The sequence below is a fragment of the Leuciscus leuciscus genome (genome assembly GCF_965113295.1).
Source record: "Leuciscus leuciscus genome assembly, chromosome: 25".
NCBI classification, from domain to species: Eukaryota; Metazoa; Chordata; class Actinopteri; order Cypriniformes; family Leuciscidae; genus Leuciscus; species Leuciscus leuciscus.
The window spans coordinates 22335946-22356548 of NC_138724.1; the positions used below are offsets into that span (position 1 = coordinate 22335946).

The following is a 20603-nucleotide window of genomic DNA, read 5'->3' on the forward strand; positions in this document are numbered from 1 at the left end:
TCAAAATGTCTCATTTTGTGCTAAGGTTTGGAAGAACATGAGGGTAAGTAAATGATGACATCATTTTATTTTTGGGTAAAATTTTGAGTTCCGCACATTTGTAGAATTGGTTTAGTACGATTGCCATATCATAAGATCCATGCAATGAAAAGACAGCCTCTCAATCTTCTCAAAGCTCAAAGAGCCACGGTCCAACTTGCCATAAATATCACTTACGAGCAGAATCATGAGTAGTAACCAATCGGGATGTGCGTCGAGGCGTTTCTGTGCCGGTTTTGGTCTGTTTTTCTCATAAATGCACCCACACTCGCCCACTCATACAGACACAGATCAAGTGTAGATGGTCGGCATGTTCAGACCAGAGATGGACATTGTTAAATTTCTACGGCTGATGTAAATATGTGCAAGCCGAGCTCAGAAAACCTGATGCTAGCAACAGATGGAGAGCAGCTCGTAATTTCCCGGGCACATCTATCCGAGATGTGTGTCATGCAGCTGCTTACCGCGGCGTCAAGAAAAACAGCATCTGGGTGTGTGTATGTGTGAGCGAATGAGTGATCTGGAGAGAGAAGCGCCTAAGCCACTGAATGATTGAACTGACAGTATCGAGAGCATGACACCGTGGCAAATCCCAGAAGTTTTAAATCATTTGTCGTTAAGTGCCAGAGATAAATAAGCGATTAAGACTCGGGATTCCTTTAGGAGTGTGGCAAAATGGCCTACACCGTTCGATTCGCTCGCCACCAGATGCCAAGCGGCACTTCCTGTCAGCGGACGAGAGGGGAGACCTCTGGGAATCGCATTTCCATGACAGCAAACTACAAGTGCCCGAATTTGCATCGCTGACGAGCCAAATGCTCCAGGGGAACGTGGCAGCTTTCTCCTCAATTAAACGCTTTGTCATTAGCTTAGATGTAATTGCATTTTGGGTAATTTAAACTAGTCGTTTGGGAGCACCAGACAACGAGTAATGGTGAACTACAGTCAATGAAATTAGAAATGTTTGTTGATGAAAGATTCTTTTGGGTTTGTCAATAATAATGAAAACAAACTAGACGATTTTGTGTCTATGCTTACCAAGAGTGCGATTATTTTATCAAAAATACAGTAAAACCCGGTAATATTGTGAAATATATTATAAAAAAATTCTAATGTATTTATTTTGGATATATTTCTAATTATTTCTGTGATGTCAAAGCTGAATTTTCTGAAAAGTCACATGATCCTTCAGAAATCATTATAATATGCTGATTTGCTCCTCAAAAAATATTCTTATTATCATCAATGTTGCAAACAGTTGTGCTGCCTAATGTTTTTTATGAAATCTGGTAACTTTTTCAGTATTTTTTTACAGCTGATTGGTTCCTGCTGTATCAGTAGCCAATGAGCTCGCTGCTCAACCTTCAAATACTGGTCAGCATTTGCTGTAGCAGTTGCAGCGCACTTTCAGAAACCCTCCACCTTCCCCAGCTCCACCTGTATAAATCTGCTATGGATAATTCATGCATGCTATATTATACAGCGGCAGCAGCATGTTGTGTATGTATTGGCAGTAGTAAGTGCTGTACTTGCTATGAAGCAGCAATAACAGCAGTGTAGCAGATCTATTCTGCCAAGACCAAACATATCAACACTGTCATATCCATTATCATGCCATATCATGCTAATAGTTTATAATATACAAATTCTATAATGTTATAAATTATGCATTTTCAAAGTGTTTTTAGTAATCTCTAAAAGTTTGTCCGGTTACCGTTGACAGGTTTTCATCATTTTGCATATTATCATCAGATTAAGTAATGCAATATTGACAACAATGAAATGCCATTTCTGTCAGAGTAAATTGTTTAAAATCAATATGACGTGACAAAATTTGTTTTGCCAAAAAGCAAAGTAAGGATTAGGCCTTCGTTCAATTAGGACATTAGCTTTTATGAATGTGCCTTAGAACAAAAAAAAAAAAAACAACATTACTGGTGAGCATCTTGAGACAAAACAATATTTTAAGAAATGTCAGCACAAGTTGCTTTCAGTTAAAACAGCTCACTCATGCATTTTGGTCTGGGACTAGTATAAGACTTGTTTGTGAAACCGGGGGATAATTGTGATCCATTTAACACTGACTTTAGTAAATTCCTGCCTGCATTTCTTGCCAATAACAAAAGAACCATGAATTTTTCTTTACTCTTTTCTTTATTATTTTTCATTATATTTGTTTTATTCCATTAGTGCACCCCTTCTTCTCTTTGTAACAGTTTATCTCATTGATATTTGTTTACTGTTATAATGAGGTTCTGGTACAGTATATCCACATATGTCTCCAGGCTGTCCTCTATGGCACATGAGCCTGCTGAAGACAGATGCTGGTGAGGCAGAAGCCTCCTGCTGTTCATCTAAAACCCTCCGTCACTGACACTGGAAAACACTCTCCTGCAGCCAAGAGGGTCCTTCAAACCCAAGGGCTTCCAAAAACCACATTTCACAGTACGCCATTGATTAGGAAAACAGTTTTTCTCTGCGTTCCGGTCTCTCCCCCAACTAGAAAAGTTGTTTAGCGATTTGAAACATTTGTAAATGTTTGCCTGCTTTGAACATCACCATTACAAGACATACAACTTCCATAGAATTACACTGAAATAAGTCTCTTTTTTCATTCTCATTGATCTCTGGAAATCTCCACAGATGTTCTGTGTCTGGATCCATCCAGGCAAATTTTTGGTTTGCAAATGACTGGTTGGCCAATGTTGACTTAATTACTCTGCTGGATCCTGATGTTCACAGAATGCAAAGTGTCAGCTTGTGACGTTGGTAACTTATAAAAATTAAGAGCCGAGAATATGTGTTATGCTTCTGATAACTGGATGTGAATGGGAAATCACCTGTATTTGCCATTAAACACTGGTCAAGCAAAGAGAGTCTTTTTGCAGATGCCTCTTTGTTTGATATTTTGTTGTCTACGTAGTGAAATTAATAGTTATAGTTAACTGGTTTTAAGATTTTAATATTTCACTAAAATGTGATGCACAGAACTCAGTTTCATTTCACTTTGATTTGCGTCTACTCGCCGGCATGCCCTCGTTGTCTTCTGAGCGGCTGTGTTTAGCAGCGTTTAGCAGCGGATGCCCAAAGTGTTCAAGCTGGGGTAACTTCTAGAAACATAGTTATGGCGTTGGTGAAACTTCTGAAAACATTTATTAATCAGAGGCTTGTGTTTTAATGGGTGCTAATTCACGAAGTGATGATGCCAGCTGGCTCTTGTCGCAGCTGCGCTGAAGAGGTCTAGTTATTTCAGTCAACTACTGGCACCAGTACTGATAAAAATCATGAACACTGTCTATTTTTGTTGTTCGGGATCTAATAAAACGTTTTATGCCTTTATCAGACGTTCTTCATCAGTTGGAGCTTTTATTTTATTTCTCAGTGGATAATTGTGCATGCTCATTTATACTATTTTTACATTTACTTTTTCCTTGAACTAACACTCTCTTAATTAAATAAAATACTTAAAATAAATAAATAAAATTAATAAAAGAATTTAATAACACTGCAACAATGTAGTCTTTAGCAAATCTAAAAAAAAGATAATCTGTTTTACATATTGTGCATTTATTATGATGATGTAATACACTTGATGTGCTAAATCCACTTGTACTGTATGATAAATTGAAAAATTGATTAGACTTTTAACAAATTACAAAATCTTCCCTTTCTCTGCAGGCTAATGAGAATTTATAGATGCATATCTTCTAATTCTACATTCTGGATTTGTTTTTGCAGACACATTGAGAACTGGTCGGGCTTGCAGGAGTTGAGGGGCGTTGACATGGAGTTGTACACTGGGCTTCAGAGACTGTGAGTACCACATGTTTTTGATCTGACATCTGCAGGAACGTATTGCTAGCGATTGCATTCAAGCACGGGCGAGTTTCACAGTGGCTTTTTCTAGCCAGTCCCACATAAAAAGTGTCTCCCCAAGGCCTGCTTTAAAATGATCAAATAATGCTGCTGAAGTAGCCAGAAAATTTAATTACATCCCCCAACACCCTCCATCTGGTCAAGACTGGCTTTACCTTGTTCAGTACGGTGATGCACATATCTTTACTTGGCTCTTCATAAGATGGGCTTCCTCCCTCACAAGAGCCACTCAAACCTCCTCTTCCTTCCTATTATAGCTCTACTGGTTAATGGAGAAATGATTAATAAGGTTCTCATTAGCAGTTAACTGTAACCCGCACTATTAAGGTGACGTGGCAGAACCTGGTCACGGTCTGGCACAGGAGGGATTTTTTTGAGCTGAGAAGATACAGTTTTTTTTCCTCCTCCACAGTGAATGTGTGATCACTCTAGGCTTTTAGCATGTGAATTTATGTCAGAGTCCACAACATGAGTCACACGCTGGGGCTTGTGTTTTTAATAAATAACACATAAAACATTTAAAATGCATAAGTAACTACTCCTAGGACTTCTTTGCATTGAGGCAAGAAGTCAATCTCAGATATTTCAGATGCTCTATTTGTCAAAAAGTCATTTTTTTTCGTTTGCTGCCCAAAATTTGAAACCTGAAGTTTGGTACGGGCATGAAATTTGCATATGCTTGCGTTCTTGCTCTTCCTGCATTCTAATGCAAATGCAGGTTCATCAAACATTTAGCACACTATTTTAATGCAAAAACTTGCGTCATTTTCACCCACAATTTAGTAAATTTAGTCATTGTCATTATTTGAACTTTTGATGCAAATTTGGCTTATTGAACCTTATTCGTAAAAAAAAGTTATATTTGTTTGACACATTTAATGTTGCACTATTTCCGCCCGTGTAAAGCAGGCAGTGAACATACTTTTTTAAAGGAATAGTTCACTCATAGATGAATATTCTGTCAACAATTATTGTTTAGACCACCACTTTTTTTCCAAAACATAAGAAAATCAGATCGGATTAGAACAACATGAGGATGATCATATGAACATTTACCGTTCACACCAAGAACGATGACTATATAAGCTTTCACACCAACGCACAATAACGTTCTTTAAATGTTCAGTCTCTTCAAACTCTAGTGGATTCTAATGTTTTTATCGTCTTTTATTGTTTTTTCTAGTGATCAAGGTAGCAGTAATTAATGAAATGACATGGAAAATTAATCAGCGTTTGTATGTTGCAGTCAAATATCAGCATTTTATGGAGCCAACAGGATTTTGGCATACATTTTAAAAGCTCCTATCCTCTAAATAATTTGCTCAGCAATCTTGTGTCTTAAAATCACCCTCCTCAGAATCAGTCTAGTCTGATCTGAGACATCCATTTGGGCCACCATTCGTGATTCAAAATTAGCAGTTGATAATCATCCATATTGAGCATTGTGTTCATCGGGCTTAAATCTCCAACCTCATGCAAAAAGAAGTACTTTGCTGTAATCGGTCCCGCAAAATTCCCTAATAACAAGAGCTGAGAGTGCTTCGTGCAAATAATCTCACAAATGCCAATGAATTTTTTTTTTATTCAATATACATAATTGATTCCAGCTGCCAGCGTAAATAACTCCAGAAGCAAGGATGCAGGCTCTTGATGATATTCTGCCCTTAATGATGTTACTTGAGGAGAGGAGACAGACTGGAAGCGAAGATTAGATGATGGCTTTTTTTTCCTTTTACATCCACATTTCCCCTTTTGACACTGCTGCGAGACGGCCAGACAATTAGCAGCCCGTTTAGCCCCTAGCTGCTGTCAGATCCATTTAAAATGAAGAACGTGAACTGGTCTTTCACTCTTCTTTTACCAGCTCACCTCCTCTTAGACCTATGATTTGCTCAAATAAGATATTTTTTTTACTTTGACATTAGCATAACCTAATTGTCCTTTGCCGCAGGTGGTTAATGTCTTTTTGTAGCGCAAGTATACCAAGATTTCCCAAGATACCATCACGTATCTTGCACTCGTTTTACATATTTGTCATAACAAACATTTTCTCTAAGCTAAGCGTGTGCATGGCTGCACACTTTTGATGTTGCTCCCATGCAGATGAAAAATATTTGTGTGGAAAAAGCTAGAATCAGAGATAAATAAATGATTTTCCAGTATGTATATTTTTTTAATAGAAATACATAGTGAGTGTATTTTGGGAAAGGAACGTAGCCATAAGAGTTGTGCGTGTAAACCTCACTCCCCTGGCCTCAAGAGGCACGCTAGCGACTGACACTAGAGGCTGTGGTCTTTAGCGTCCTTGTTAGCGCGCCCTTGGGAGGCCACACCGGACACCTCGGTTCTAACCCCGCTCGAAGTAGGTCCGGTAACACATACATACATGCATACATACATATGTTCTTTATATTAATTAAATATAATTCAAGTATAAACAAAATTGAATAATCATCACAAAAAGTGGCTTTAGAAGGCAATATATTGTTTTATTTCCATTAATGATAAGCCGTTCGGTGACCTACGATCTACAGCAATTTATTTTGCATTCATGTTTGTCAGTCTGTCCAAGGTGTCTTTAAACACCATTTTTCAGCATTTTGCATGTGTTTAAAAATGTTGTCAACATTTAAAGGTGTTTCAACTTTGAAAAAATGCTTAGCAAGAATTTTTTTTTTTCAAATTGTTGGGAAACTACTAATACCTGTTTGTTTGTCCTTTCCATTTCAGGACCATTGCAAACTGCAACTTACATGTGATTCAGCCACGAGCCTTCGCTCAGAACCCAAACCTGCACTACATGTGAGTCCTGTGTACTAGAATGTTCTCGCACCCTCTGATTAAACACCTCATTTGAAAGTCAATTGTTTGTTCCTCGAGACTCGTACTGTTGGAGATGGATCGTGAAGTTGGCTTCACTCGTTCATCTACACCGCGCAATAGATCTTCTTAAGTAGGCCATGTTTAGCAAATTGGGACAATGCATTTTCCATCTTTGGCTACTCTCACGGTATCATGGCTGCTCTTAATCGAGAGATGCCTCGGACCCCGTGCATAATTTATGATGTTAAAGTTCTCCTCAATGTGTTACTGAGCACCACCCGCAGCTATTTCTCAAAAGTGAGCTTTTCGAGCAGGCCAGCAGACACATACGTTGGTTTTAATCTCTAAAGAGCAGCTTTGCAGTGCGCTTGTTAACATATCGTCTTTGTCTTTAGTCGTTTGATGGTTTAAAATTGCTTGACCGAAATGACTCCTTTCGATAATTGGCTTAACAGTCTGTGCCATAAAGCGTCGATGTGTGCCTTTTGAAATTCATGTGTTAGATTGCACGCTCACTTCCTCGTTCCGACAGTCAGCAAAGACCCTCTGTTGTGTGCTCTAAATAAACAAAGTTTGTTTGAGGTAGAGCTGCCTGAGTTGCTGGGAAGAAGATGGTGGAGAATGTGGGCAGAGAGAGAGAGAGAGAGAGATGATTTGCTTAATGAAGGCTGAATTGGACGAGTGTGACAGGACTGTTATTTCCCAATTTCCTGCAGTGAGCGGTGGAAAGGACATGGAATCACACAGTCACCTCCACACACAATTTGTGCTGTCCATCACGGCCTGAAAATACACTTCTTTTTTTCTCTGTCATAAACCGACGCCTATGCGATTTTGTGTTGGTGAGCGCTCCCGGTGAATGTCTTCTGTATAGAATGTTCAGGTATTTGTCACTACATATGTCCATTGTAAGCACTTCAGTAGAGTGTGCGATATAATTTTTTACTTGTCAAGCTTCTGGTACGACCTGGACAGTAGCAGTCTGTTCCAGCTCAAACTATGTGTAGACTTAGGCTACACAGAATTCGCACACTTTTGTACACATTTTTGTAATTCTTCTGAAACATTACCGCCACAGTGTCATTTCCACCACATTGAATTGTTGAACTTTTTTTGGAACAAAATAACAAACTCATTTGTCTTTCTAAATCTATGTTCATAGCTAGCATGTTGTGCATCCTGATTAATCACAACTTGATTGGAAGTGACATTTCTTTCTTGTTTTCTGCACACATCGCGTCTCATATTTCAGTTTTCCCTGATTCTTTTGTCTCATAAAATAACTATTAGGGGCAAAATTGTTAGTTGTGGAAGAAATGAGGAACAAACTGATGTACATCAGTTGGATATTTTTTTAAAGAGATTTAGGTTGATTTAAATTTTAGTTTTAGATCATCATAGTTTTAAATGTATAATTTACGTTTTTATTTGGATTTTCATAGTTTAGTATTGAAATTCTGGATTTCAAACAAGGAAATCTTTTTTTTTTTATTCAATATAGTATATTTTTATGGAATTTAATAATCCATTGGACATAAAATGCCCCAAAATTTAAGACACTTTTATTAGTAGCCAAACAATTTTCAAATGAGCCAAAATATAATATCAAGGATATTGATAATTAGCACATGATGGCCATACGAATCAAATGGAAATCTTATGATGCACTCAACGTTGACTTTTTATTTCTAGTGTGACTAATAAACAGGAAATAGTATGATGTTTTTTTTTCAAAAAGTGAGGGCTATAAATCCAGTCTGAACTGCCACAGAATTGAAACCAAAAGCATTGCAAGCCTAAGTTGATCGACGAACAATTGCCCCCAATGCTCTCTACGAGAACTTAGGCTAACCATGCTTTTGGGAAACACAGCCCTGTTTAGTTTAACCTATTAAATACTAGTGATTGAACAATGGTGACCAAGACAACAGATATCAGTGTGTTTTTCCCTTGAGAACACATTTAACACAATGTTAGTGTGTGTTTGAGAGTCATCAGGCAGGCAGATAAGTACAGTAATGCCAGTGTCTCTTTTTGGGCCCTTTTTTATTCTCCATCCCGTGTGTGGTCTTCAAAGAGCTCTGACTTTTATGAGCGGAAAAAATCCCAGAGATTTCCGGACATGCCATTCACAACACACACAAGGTCAGGGCCCGGGAATAAAGCGGCAGTGTTCTAATCCGTTTCCCATTTCTGTTTTATGACCCAAACATTTGACGTAGATAATTCATACATCACTGTTCTCACAGGGAACTCGAGTGTTAAGAAATGCACCATTGCTGTTCTGGATCAACTAACTCAATTTAAAAAAATTTATTGTCAGTTCTTGTGTTTTGCTTACATCTAAACATTGCTGAAAACGGCATTAGTATACTGTTGTGTAATTGCACGAGATTCGACTTATTTCAGAGAATATATATTGTATCTTACCCCACTCACAGTTTATTTTCAGTTTTTCAACTGAAAAGTTGAAGTGAAGCAAGTAATTATATATTGATGAAAGATTAGAAAACTTTTTTTATTATTATTATTTTGGTGAATCATACACGATAAAACCCAAGAACATGAACATCCAACTAAATAGTGCGAATTGTGAATTTTTATTGTCTTATTTTTTCATAATTTTTGGCAGCCTCTTGTTTTGGAGACTCACCAAGCTTTGTGACCCTTGCAGGAAGAGCTTTGGTGTCGAGGGGCCTGTTTCCTTGTGTTTATTCCTTGTTTTCATACCCCAACCGACAAAGGAAATTTGTTTTCAGCAGCTTTAGATAAAAGACAAAGAAATCAATACGAGGGTCCATTGCTTTGGTCGACCTGCTTTTTGAAGAGGGGCATTTGCTTTCATGTGTCTACTGGCCATGTGTGGCAAAATGAAATGTTGCCTTCTGGATTTCTACAAGAGAATCTTTTTTCATTGGACAATGGAGAGAGGACTCAATATATCTAGGAATAGGTTTCCTAGGTATCCTGTAAAGGTTATTCCCATGAGGAATGGCAGAGGGAGAGTAGAGAGTAACTCTCATTAAAACCTCCCAGTCTCTCACTGCATCACCTTGCAAGAAAATGTCACTTTTCCTTTATATGGACCCACTTGCATTCTGTCATTTGTCAGTTTTTCTTTTTGTTGCCTTTTGATGAACATTTATCAAATATAAAATATAACGACATGTTATATTTTGTTATATTTAGTCAATTTTACTCAGAAACATAGATAAACTTAGTTATTTTATCAAGTATGAAATATTCTCGATTATAGCTAAAATCATAATCGCGATTATTTTCGGTCAATATTGAAATCATGATTATTTAATACGATTATTAGTGTATTGGTAAATGATCAAAGACGTATTTCACAAAATGAGTTATTTTAAATATCAGTGATTTTCACAATTATAGATACTTCAGCAAAAACTATTACAAGGTTAACTAATGTAAAAAAAAAGGTCCTCAAAACAATTACATAAGACAATTATGATTAATCGCACAGTACTAATAAAAAATATGAAAACTATAAATACTGTAAAATATTAATAAATGGCTAATGCCAACTAAGCTGAAATATCTCCCTTGTCAGACAAACCAACTAGTATTTCGTTTTTTGTGTAGTTTTGTTTTGCTTTGGTTTTAGGTTTTTTGTGTTTAATGTTATTTAGGAGGATAACACTGACTTGACGATAGTTTTGGTGGTCGTCTCTTTCTTAATCCATACATTATGACAATTTCTCTTGAATTTTCTCGTTGTCATTCTCTTGCGCCCTCTCTCAGTCTTTGTCCTTCTCTAAAACCCCTCTCTCATAGACGTCCCCCTCTTTTCTCTCTCTCTTTACTTTTTTCTGGCCTTTGCATGCAAACTCAGATTTTTCATCTTCCTCCATCATTCTCTCTGGCTCCATCCATCTCTTTGTTTCTGAGATGACATTATTTATTATTCATGCCACCGTTGATGTGGCTGCTGTTTTATTCCCCTCGCAACGGGAGGAGCGCGCTAAAACAGCTTACATCTTTTCCTTCTCTGTGAAAGAACTCCAAAATGAGCCTTTGACTTTGTGGTTAGTCAGTCAGCCATGTCTCCCTCTCTGAAATTTGATAGGATGCTCATCAGTAAAGGAGAGACGCTCCATTGTCTCCGCGGGCTCCGAAGGCCCCTGAGCCCCAACGAGAGCTTTATTTGGCTTGATGAAAGTTGAGTGCTTTGAGAGAACACATTAAATGTGTTGACGCGTCCTCTTCGCTCATTGAAATATGAATTGGATATTAATGATAATGCCTGTTGATGATTTTGATGACCTTTATGAAATGTTGACATCAGAGCGGAATGACTAATCGCATTTCCGGGAGACATTATTTGCATATTTGCATTATTCATCTGTGTCAGGTGAAATGTAAAGCTTAAGGAATGCGGTTGGCTGAGCCAAAGCTAATGTCTGACATGATTGCTATACAAATTGAGTAAATTTTTAGGACTTGATATCGTCAAATGCCTCAGCTACAGTACATTACCATGCATCATGGATCGTGATTGAAACTGCGCCTGCTGAATGAATCCAGCCAATGAATCCAGGCAATGAGACCATCACTCACTCATGACCCATGATGCATTGCAATGCCACATTACAAAGTTCTGAAAGACAGCTTCCATAAAACTCAGAGCAGCAGAATGGCACCAGATGAAGTCAGTTGTCTATAGAGGTCGTAAAGTTATGTTCTTAAATATGTGGGGTACAGACTGGCCCCAAATCTCGCATTTTCTCCTGTCACTGCACCAGTCATTCTCTTTCTAATACTTTCTCTGTGTCACTTGCTGTCATTCCTCACTGTTTTATGTACTTGGTTTCACACTCGCTCTTCAGGAGAACAGGACACAGGTCGCTGTAGGGTGCTTTGGTAGTTCTTCCTGAAATTCATGCAAAGATAGCAAAGGGTTTCCAAATTTGCAAGCTCCCATCTGATTTGGCTGGCTCAGAAAGAATCAGCTATTTTGTATGTAGAGTTTTAGTGCTTAATGGAACATTTTTTCCCCCTTGCAGTTGTCACTTTAAAGGCTTCCTAACTTTTACAATATTTTTTTCATATTTGACTTACGTCTGTTCTATAGAAAACTACTGAGGGCACTAATTCAGTAAGGCGACACAGTTCAAAAGTTTGATGTCAGTAAGATTTTGTTTTTTAAAAGGAGGTCTCACCAAGGCTGCATTTATTTGATCTAAAATACAGTAATATTGTGAAATATTATTCGAATTTAAAATAACTTTTCTATTTGAATATATTTTCAAATGTAATGTATGTCTGTGCCGCAAAGCTGAATTTTCTGCATCATTACTCTTCAGTAATCTTCAGTATCACATGATCCTTTAGAAATCATTCCAATAAGGTGATTTCGCTTATATGTTAAAATAGAAAACAGTTCTAATACATTTTAATAATATTTCACAATATTACAGTTTTAACTGTATTTTTGATCAAATAAAGACCGCCTTCTTGAGCATAAGAGACTTATTTAAAAACATTCAAATCTTTTAAATGGTGGTGTACTACTACTCATTGAATGATGAGGGAATGTGTTGCTCACTGACAGACTGAACCAGCCTCCTTGAATCATCTCTCAGAGTCACGTTGCAGTGCAGGAAAAACTGTGTAGGAGTGGACAGGCAGGTTATCCTTTTTATAACTTCCTGTTTTGTTGCTTTTTCAGTATAGATCGGTGTTCAAAGACACACAAAAAGGTCCATCACACCAACCTCCGCTCGCCCCCGTGAAACTCACACCCTCGCGCCACTAGCTCTCAGCATCAACGTCATCTCTCCATGGGGAGATGTCCTTGTACAGCAGAATAAAAGCTCTCTCTGGCATACACCAGAACAGGTCTGCGCCATGAGAGAGCCTACTAATTGGCTTCTTTGTCAGAGATGTCAGCGGAGGATGTTTCTTTTTTTGATAGCCAAAGCTTCTGATAGTGTCCCTGTGACACATGTGAGAGAAAGAGCATGTTGTGGTGACAAGCAAGGTCTGATGGCAGCTGACTCACAGATTTCAGCATTGATCTTAAGCAAAAAGCCGCAAGGAAGATTTAATAATTACAAGCTTACAAAAAGGACTGGCTAAGATTTATTATATACTAGCTTTCATGCATTTGATTCCACTCTGAAGTCAAGAGCGGTCCACTCTGGTTGAATAACACAACATTTAGTGTGTTGACACTTGGCATGCTTGGCTGGATTAAAGTGAACCCTGGTGCGATTGCTCTGTTAGTGCGGTTCATTTGTGTGAACTCTGCCATCTGAACACTGATGCGCACCAAACAAGCAGACCGAGACCGCTGAAAACAACCTCTGGTGCGGTTCGAATATATGAACGCAACACGGACCAGACATGTAAACAACCCAAAAAACAGGACATGATGTCACAAGACGAGTCAAGCATACCTGTTTTTTCTCGTCATAGTCGCGATGTTGCCCATCACAGTTCGGTACAGGCATGAGAACCACGACTCCTCGCAGCAGATCTGCATTTGTGTGTGTGATGAAGAGATTCCTGCCGCTATGTTTCATAAGCTCTTCACGAGTTGTCAGCTCCATCATATACCATCATATGTACTCACATATAGCGAGCGCATTTAGCCCAGAACAGTTTTTTTCTGTTTGTTTTGTATCTTTAGTTTCGGTGTTAAAAATGGCAAGGTGAAGCGAACCAGGACTAAATGTGTGTTGTTGTTTTTTAATCGTACCAAACTACGAGTAAAACCCAAACACAATGGCATATGTCTTCTATATGTCATAACTTTATTTATTTATTTTATTTAGATTTTTTTTAATGCCATGTGACCCACTCTGGAGCAGCAGGAAAATAAAAATAATTTTTTGAAAATTAAAACAGCATTTTATAGTTTTTTCATTGCTCAAATAAATAATCTGTCGCTTGTAAAACATCTACTTTAATATGTATTACTATCAAACATTTATTTGACCAGATTTTTTTTTTTTTTTTTTTTTTTGCCGCCAATCGCAAAGTTTTTGTCCTCATCCAAATTGTTATTATTATTATATATATTTTTTTATAAATTAATACTTGAATTCAGCAAGCATGCATTAAATTGAACAAAAGTGAAAGTAAAGAAACAACTGCACAAGATGTATTTTAAGCCAGTCAGTTTAATCCATATTTTCTATTCTATTCTATTCTATTCTATTCTATTCTATTCTATTCTATTCTATTCTATTCTATTCTATTCTATTCTATTCTTTTTTTATGCTTTTTAAACTTAAAAATCTGTTGCATGTGTAAATTCTGCCTGCAACATGTTTTGATCCATTTCTCCCTCTTTTTTCCCAATATCTTGGCCCTTTGGGATGTGGCAGTACAATCGTATACGATCACTTTTCATAGGATTGCATTGATGCTTTAGGTACTAAAGTCTCTCTATTGTGAAAGTGATTTGTTGATTGAAAGAGAGGTTATTTTTTCCAGTTTAATTTAACACAAAGTCTACCAATATTTTCTATTTCAATTGTTATTTCCGTTTCACTTTTGACCAGTGGTGTAGTCTAGTTTTTTGTAGTGAGTATACTCTAATACCCCCCCCCCATGCCGCATACTCACCCACCCCAGAGCGTCACCCCATAAGCACCACCACACTCACTATGCATACAGTATGCATCGACATGTAATTGAGAGCATTATGAAATAAGTGTTATCAACATGTCAATTTATTATAAGCAACACAAGACTTTAACAGCCAATGACATTTACAGCTGGGGAGGCTGGACTGATTTTCTACTTTTTAGTATTAATCACCATCTAACTCAGTCAGTTAAGAGCTACCTTTAGCCTTAGATGTTATATGAATAATGGTCCCTGAAGCACAGGTTTTATCAGCTGACAATTTCCCCCCAAATTTTTTTTTTTTTAAAAACATTATAGGCACAAATACAAATTTACTTTTAGAAATGGTGTTTTTGAAAAAAAAAGTGTTATTTTAAAATACATTTTACTGTGCAATTTCTTTCTAATTAATTTGAGTTAGACCGAACTTTTATTTTGGTGGGTTGTAGACATTTGAGTTTCTGTGTGTTTTAATAAACTATTATTATTATTATTATTATTATTATTATTAGGCCTGAAGTATACTCTACTGTGCAATAGTAATATATTTCTGTTATAATTTCTTCAAGTTATACCGAACTTTTATTTTGACAGGTTGTCGTAAAGACATAACAGTGAAACGAATGAATGACGATAGTTTTATCAAATGAAATGGTGAAATTCTCGTCAAGTGACTCTCATAGCAGCTCTGCGATGAAATGCACATGTGTAGCTGTAGCCTACATCATTCATGTCTCAATACAGTGAAACGCTGAAAACACCACGAGCGTGAGTCACCCGTGCTTCTGTGTGTGTGTGTGTGTGTGTGTGTGTGTGTGTGTGTGTGTGTGTAGTGGAGCACACATTGAGCGCTCATTCCCAGAGACGCGTAGAACAATTGCAGTCTCTTTTAGCTTTAATATTCATAGACACTAGTCCATATCGAGATTTGATTCATTGTACAGCCCTACTTTTGATTTATTCATTCAAAAATTGCCAAAATCCGTGACGTTCTGCCCTATAGCAAGTTCCATTTGTGACTGGATTCCGCGATTCGATCCGTCGCTTCGCAAACACAGACGGGGTGAATTTATGAATGAAAGTGAAAGTTCTGACACAAAACGAAGTTGTTACGTATCCTCACGCTTTTTTTAAGTGGGTATACGCAAATCCTTGGCCTTTTCTAGTGGGTATACGGCGTATACCTGCGTATCACGTAGACTACACCACTGCTTTTGACTTGTCTAATGGCATGAAACAAATCACTAAACCGTCTTCAACTTATCAGCATGCATGTCACACCTGGCCATGCTTTTCTTGCCTTTATAAAACATGAAACGTTGTTCAGTTGTCAGATGTGTCTTTTTTTTTACTAAAATAGATTGGGGTCTATGTGATGGAGCGGTGTGACACCGATTAAATCTGTCAATCATAAAAGGAGAGTAGTTGTGAGGCTGGGGTCTGTCCTCCCCATTTTGAGCTGTCAGTAACTTTCTTCGTAACACCGTCTGGCTGCTTTGTCCTGTATGTCAAAACCACAGTATTGACTTGCACAGCATTATATACTGTTTGGTGGTTTGTCATCCTTTTGTCTGAGGTTTTCCCTCTCAGGAGGCTAGAAGTTCAGGGTGGAGAGAGAGAAAGTGTTTTACTGGAATGATATTAACTGTGGCGCTCATGCAGGAGAGAAAGGTTTAAATAAGATTTGCAACATATACCAAACAGATTCCCCTTCTGTTTTCCTGACAATTTCAATTTCATGTTGCTTTGGGATCTTATACTGTATGTTACCATATCTTGCAGCTCGTTTTCTCCCCACAATATTATGTTGGTACTTTAGATCATTGTAACTTTCTTTCTTTCTTTCTTTCTTTCTTTCTTTCTTTCTTTCTTTCTTTCTTTCTTTCTTTCTTTCTTTCCTTCCTTCCTTCCTTCCTTCCTTCCTTCCTTCCTTCCTTCCTTCCTTCCTTCCTTCCTTCCTTCCTTCCTCCCAAACAAATAAATGATATAATATTTTGTTTATTGAAATTCTCTCCCCCCACTTTATTTATTTATTTATTTATTTACTTACTTACTTACTTTCTAATTTATTGCAAATTATAATACATTTAAATAATTTATTTGAATTAATTTATTAAAAATTTTATATATATTTTATATTTTAATTATAATTTACTTGTATTAATTCAATTATATTATGTATTGCATTCAATTTTCCCAAAGTCAGATTTCCAAAGTTAATTATTCATTTATTAATATGCAGAGCCAACTGTAAATGAGCCAACCAACGAGCCAATGCGTTATCCAAACATTGCAAGCATTTGTTTGAGCAGCTTAACACTGCAACATTGCCTCAACCAATGGTGTGAGTTTGGGGCGGGACTCTCTGTTTGTTGATCAGTCGAAACTGGTTGGAGGAAACCAGTATGAAAACAATCATGATTTTTCAAATTCGGTGAGTGTTTGTAAGTGAGTGGATGTAAGTATGCATATCTCAATTGTGTCAAAAAAAAAACAAAAAAAAAACTGTAGCGAATAGCCTCTTACGTTCCTTTTCCGGTAGAGCGGTGCTCCCTATATCAGCCGGGCTAATGGGCTGTGATGCTCAGATGCGCCGGGCACAGCCTGTGCTCTCCCCTGGGAGGTCACGCCAACCCTGCTGACACTGTACGGATCAATACCTCTGTTGCGGCCGCTGAGCTGTTACCTCCTGCAAACCAATCCCAAGGAATGTCAGTGCAGCCTTTTTTTGGCATCCACATAAGCTGTCGGTGAGCACAAGGTATAAAAATCAACAGTAATCGAAACACGGAGGGAGATGGTTTAGCATTTTACAGTGGCTTGGAATAAATGATGCAAAGAAAAGATGATGGAGGAAGAGAGAATAAAGTTAGGAGCACAGCGATGGAGAGAATTGCGAGAGGGAGCGACAGAAAGAGAGACGCAAATGCATACAAACACCGTCACTTGACAGAGGAACTGACAGCTCTGCGTACACAAATATCACTGTTTGCGTGAGTTTGTTTGTTCCTCTCTGTCTGCCATGTTCAGAATGCGCAATTCACATTAGTTTGGTGCCAGGGCGGAAAGTCAAACACCCCTCTCCTCCATTTGCATCTTCATTGTAAACCGTGTGTATTCATTTGGTAAATAGACTACGACAGCCTGCAAAGTTAATGAAAAACATCAAAGCAAAACTAATATGCCAGCACATCTGCCTGACGAAAACATGATAGTGAATTTTGGATATTTAAATGCGAGCATTATTGGGTTACACTTTATTTGGATGGTCCACTTTAGACATTCTACTAACTATAAGTAACTTTGCAACTACATGTCGACTGACAATTATTAGAGTATTAGTAGACTGTTAGGTGTTAGGATTTGGAATAGTAGAATAAGTTGACATGTAGTTGCAAAATTGCTTATAATCAGTTGAATGTGTTTTGGGTGACCATCAAAATAAAGGGTAACACTTTATTTTGATGGTCCTTTTTGAACATTCTGTTGACTATAAGTAACTGCAACTACATGTCAGTCATTAGAGTATTAGTAGACTGTCTGCGTAACATCTGCTAACTCTATTGTTATGGACCTCCAACAGACATTCTACTGACGATCAGTAACTTTGCAACTACATGTCAACTAATTCTAACCTTAACCCTACCAGTGTACTAATACTCTACTAACACTCTAATGAGAGTTAGTAGACATGTAGGTGCAACGTTACTTACAGTGCTATGCATAAGTTTAGACACCCATGCTAAAGTTGACTAAAAAGAGGAATAAAAAATCATCTTTTGGAAATTGAACTTAATGCCTTAATTAAAAATTTTTGGAAAAATCCAACCTTTAAGGACACCAATTTTCTTTGTGAATGAATAATGTATCGTAAATAAATAAATGTTCTTCCTTAAAATACAGGGTGCATAAGTCTGGACACCCCTATGTTAAATTCCCATAGTGGCAGGCAGATTTTTATTTTTAAAGGCCAGTTACTACATGGATCCAGGATACTATGCATCCTGATAAAGGATGGAATTAAAATAGCCCCACATCATCACATAGCCTTCACCATACCTAGAGATTGGCATGGAGTACTTTCCATAAGATCATCTCTCAATGCAAATCAAACCAGCTATTAGGCTAACTGAAATAAAACCATGCCAATCTCTAGGTATGGTGAAGGCTATGTGATGATGTGGGGCTATTTTAATTCCAAAGGACAAGGGAACTTGATCAGGATGCATAGTATCCTGGATCCATGAAGTAACTGGTCTTTAAAAATAAAAATAAAAATCTGCCTGCCTCTATGGGAATTTAACATAGGGGTGTCCAGACTTATGCACCCTGTATTTTAAGGAAGAACATTTATTTATTTACGATACATTATTCATTCACAAAGAAAATTGGTGTCCTTAAAGGTTAGATTTTTCCTAATTTTTTTAATTAAGGCATTAAGTTCAATTTCCAAAAGATGATTTTTTTATTCCTCTTTTTAGTCAACTTTAGCATGGGTGTCTAAACTTATGCATAGCACTGTATAGTCAACAGAATGTGTTAAAGGGACCATCAAAATAAAGTGAAGCCAAATAAAGTGTTAGCAGATGTTCTACTAATACTAATGACTCGTAGTTGACATGTAGTTGCAAAGTTACTTAAAGTTAGTAAAATGTCAACAAATGGGTCTTTCTATATGCCTCCATATTTTAGCAAGGTCAAATTCATCAAATTCGGGCGTCTTTGGCATAAAATAAGTCTTTAACCCCTGGTTTAAAAGAAACGTACAATCAGACAGAGCTGTCTAGTGGTTAGCATAGTAGCATGAAATGGTGCTGAACACAGGAATTGTTTTGCAAGAAAAAACAATACTTTTCGAAACTGAGCTGTGTTTGCTCAACGCAAGTTTAAATATGAGTTATGTCAGTCCTTTTTGTCTCTTTTCCCCACATTATTTCCTGCCATCTCTCTATTGTGCCTACAGAATAAGTGTCAAAAGGCCTAAAAATAACGTAAAAGCACAATAATGTCGGTTCAAGTCTAATCCAGCCAAGTAAAGCAGACCAGTTAGGTCCAAGATTAGCATCCCATTACTGCTCTCAGGAAAATGTTTAGCTCCTAGCATGGTATGAATATAATACTTCATTATGATTCCGCAATCCCAGTAGACCACTGCATCCCAACTCGCTGCCAACCCTTGGAAAGCCTCTGCGCACAGTATTTTGATGATGGACCAAGTTTGCCAGGTGTACCTCTAATACGCCTTGCACTTGCCTGTGCTATAATTAAATCTGTTCTGCTAATGATCTAATTAAAACCCACAGGAAGTTGAAGAAAGGACTACGGCACTTTCATTAAGTAATGGCACGGAAGGCTGGAGAACTTTGGCACTGGAGTCCGCTGTCCTCTCTCGTGGGCTCGACAAACCGCGATACAGACCATTCCCTCGGTTTGGGGCCCATTGGGCGCGTCATCGGGCTCAAATCTCTGAAAGAACTTGATGGAAAAAAAGAAAACTCAGTTGTTCATTCCCTCACTTTGTATGGCTTTTCCCGCTCTGCTTTCCTCTTCTAATCCGTTTTCTCACAGACAAAAAGCATGCAGAATCTGCCGTGGTTAAGGAGGCTTATCTTACAAAACATGTTTGGGTTGAAAAATGAAAAGAGCGGGGAAAAAGGGTGGGGAAAAATGGAGTATTAGGTCAGGGCTGTGTGCTCTTGTGCTTGGCGTGCAGAAAGACGTCCCTTTGGGTTCTGTCAAAAGCTGCCAGGCCATATGAGCTTGGAGGAAGCCTCCATCTCACAGTTCATTACAATACTCTGTACAGAGAAGATAGCTGGCAGTGCAAGTCTGAGAAAATGTCTTCACCATTTTGAAGTGTCCCAGTTAGGCCCACTAATAAGTCATTAACCTGCTGAAAAGACCAACTTAGTCCCATGCTGGTTAGCGCTGGTCTAGCTGTAGACATATTGTTCACCAGCAAAACATTTTACTCAAAAAGCATGGTCTTTCTTGCTGATTAAAACAGTTAAAAAAAACAGGTACCGACATCCAAAGGCACAACATCTTTTAAACAGGGAAAGCAGAGGTTTATACTTTATACATTTATACTGTGTGAGGAAAAATACTGTGTTTTGAGAAGTATTGAATATGTGGGAAGGTAAAAGTGTAAAAATAAGTAATGGATATTATATGTAGGATTATATCATTTTAATTTATAATATTGATACATTTTATAAATATAATTATATCTCTCTCTATATATTTTTTTCATTGTGTTGAAGCCA

The 20603-nt window shown here is 37.6% G+C and overlaps 1 protein-coding gene across 1 annotated transcript in view; it reads left to right on the forward strand.

Annotated features, from left to right (window-relative positions):
* Positions 1-20603, forward strand: part of ntrk3a (neurotrophic tyrosine kinase, receptor, type 3a) — a 210557-nt gene that overhangs the window by 36183 nt on the left and 153771 nt on the right. The window contains exons 2-3 of the mRNA XM_082160244.1: positions 3778-3852; positions 6646-6717. Coding sequence (XP_082016370.1) covers positions 3778-3852; positions 6646-6717 — 147 coding nt within the window. The remainder of the gene's footprint in view (positions 1-3777; positions 3853-6645; positions 6718-20603) is intronic.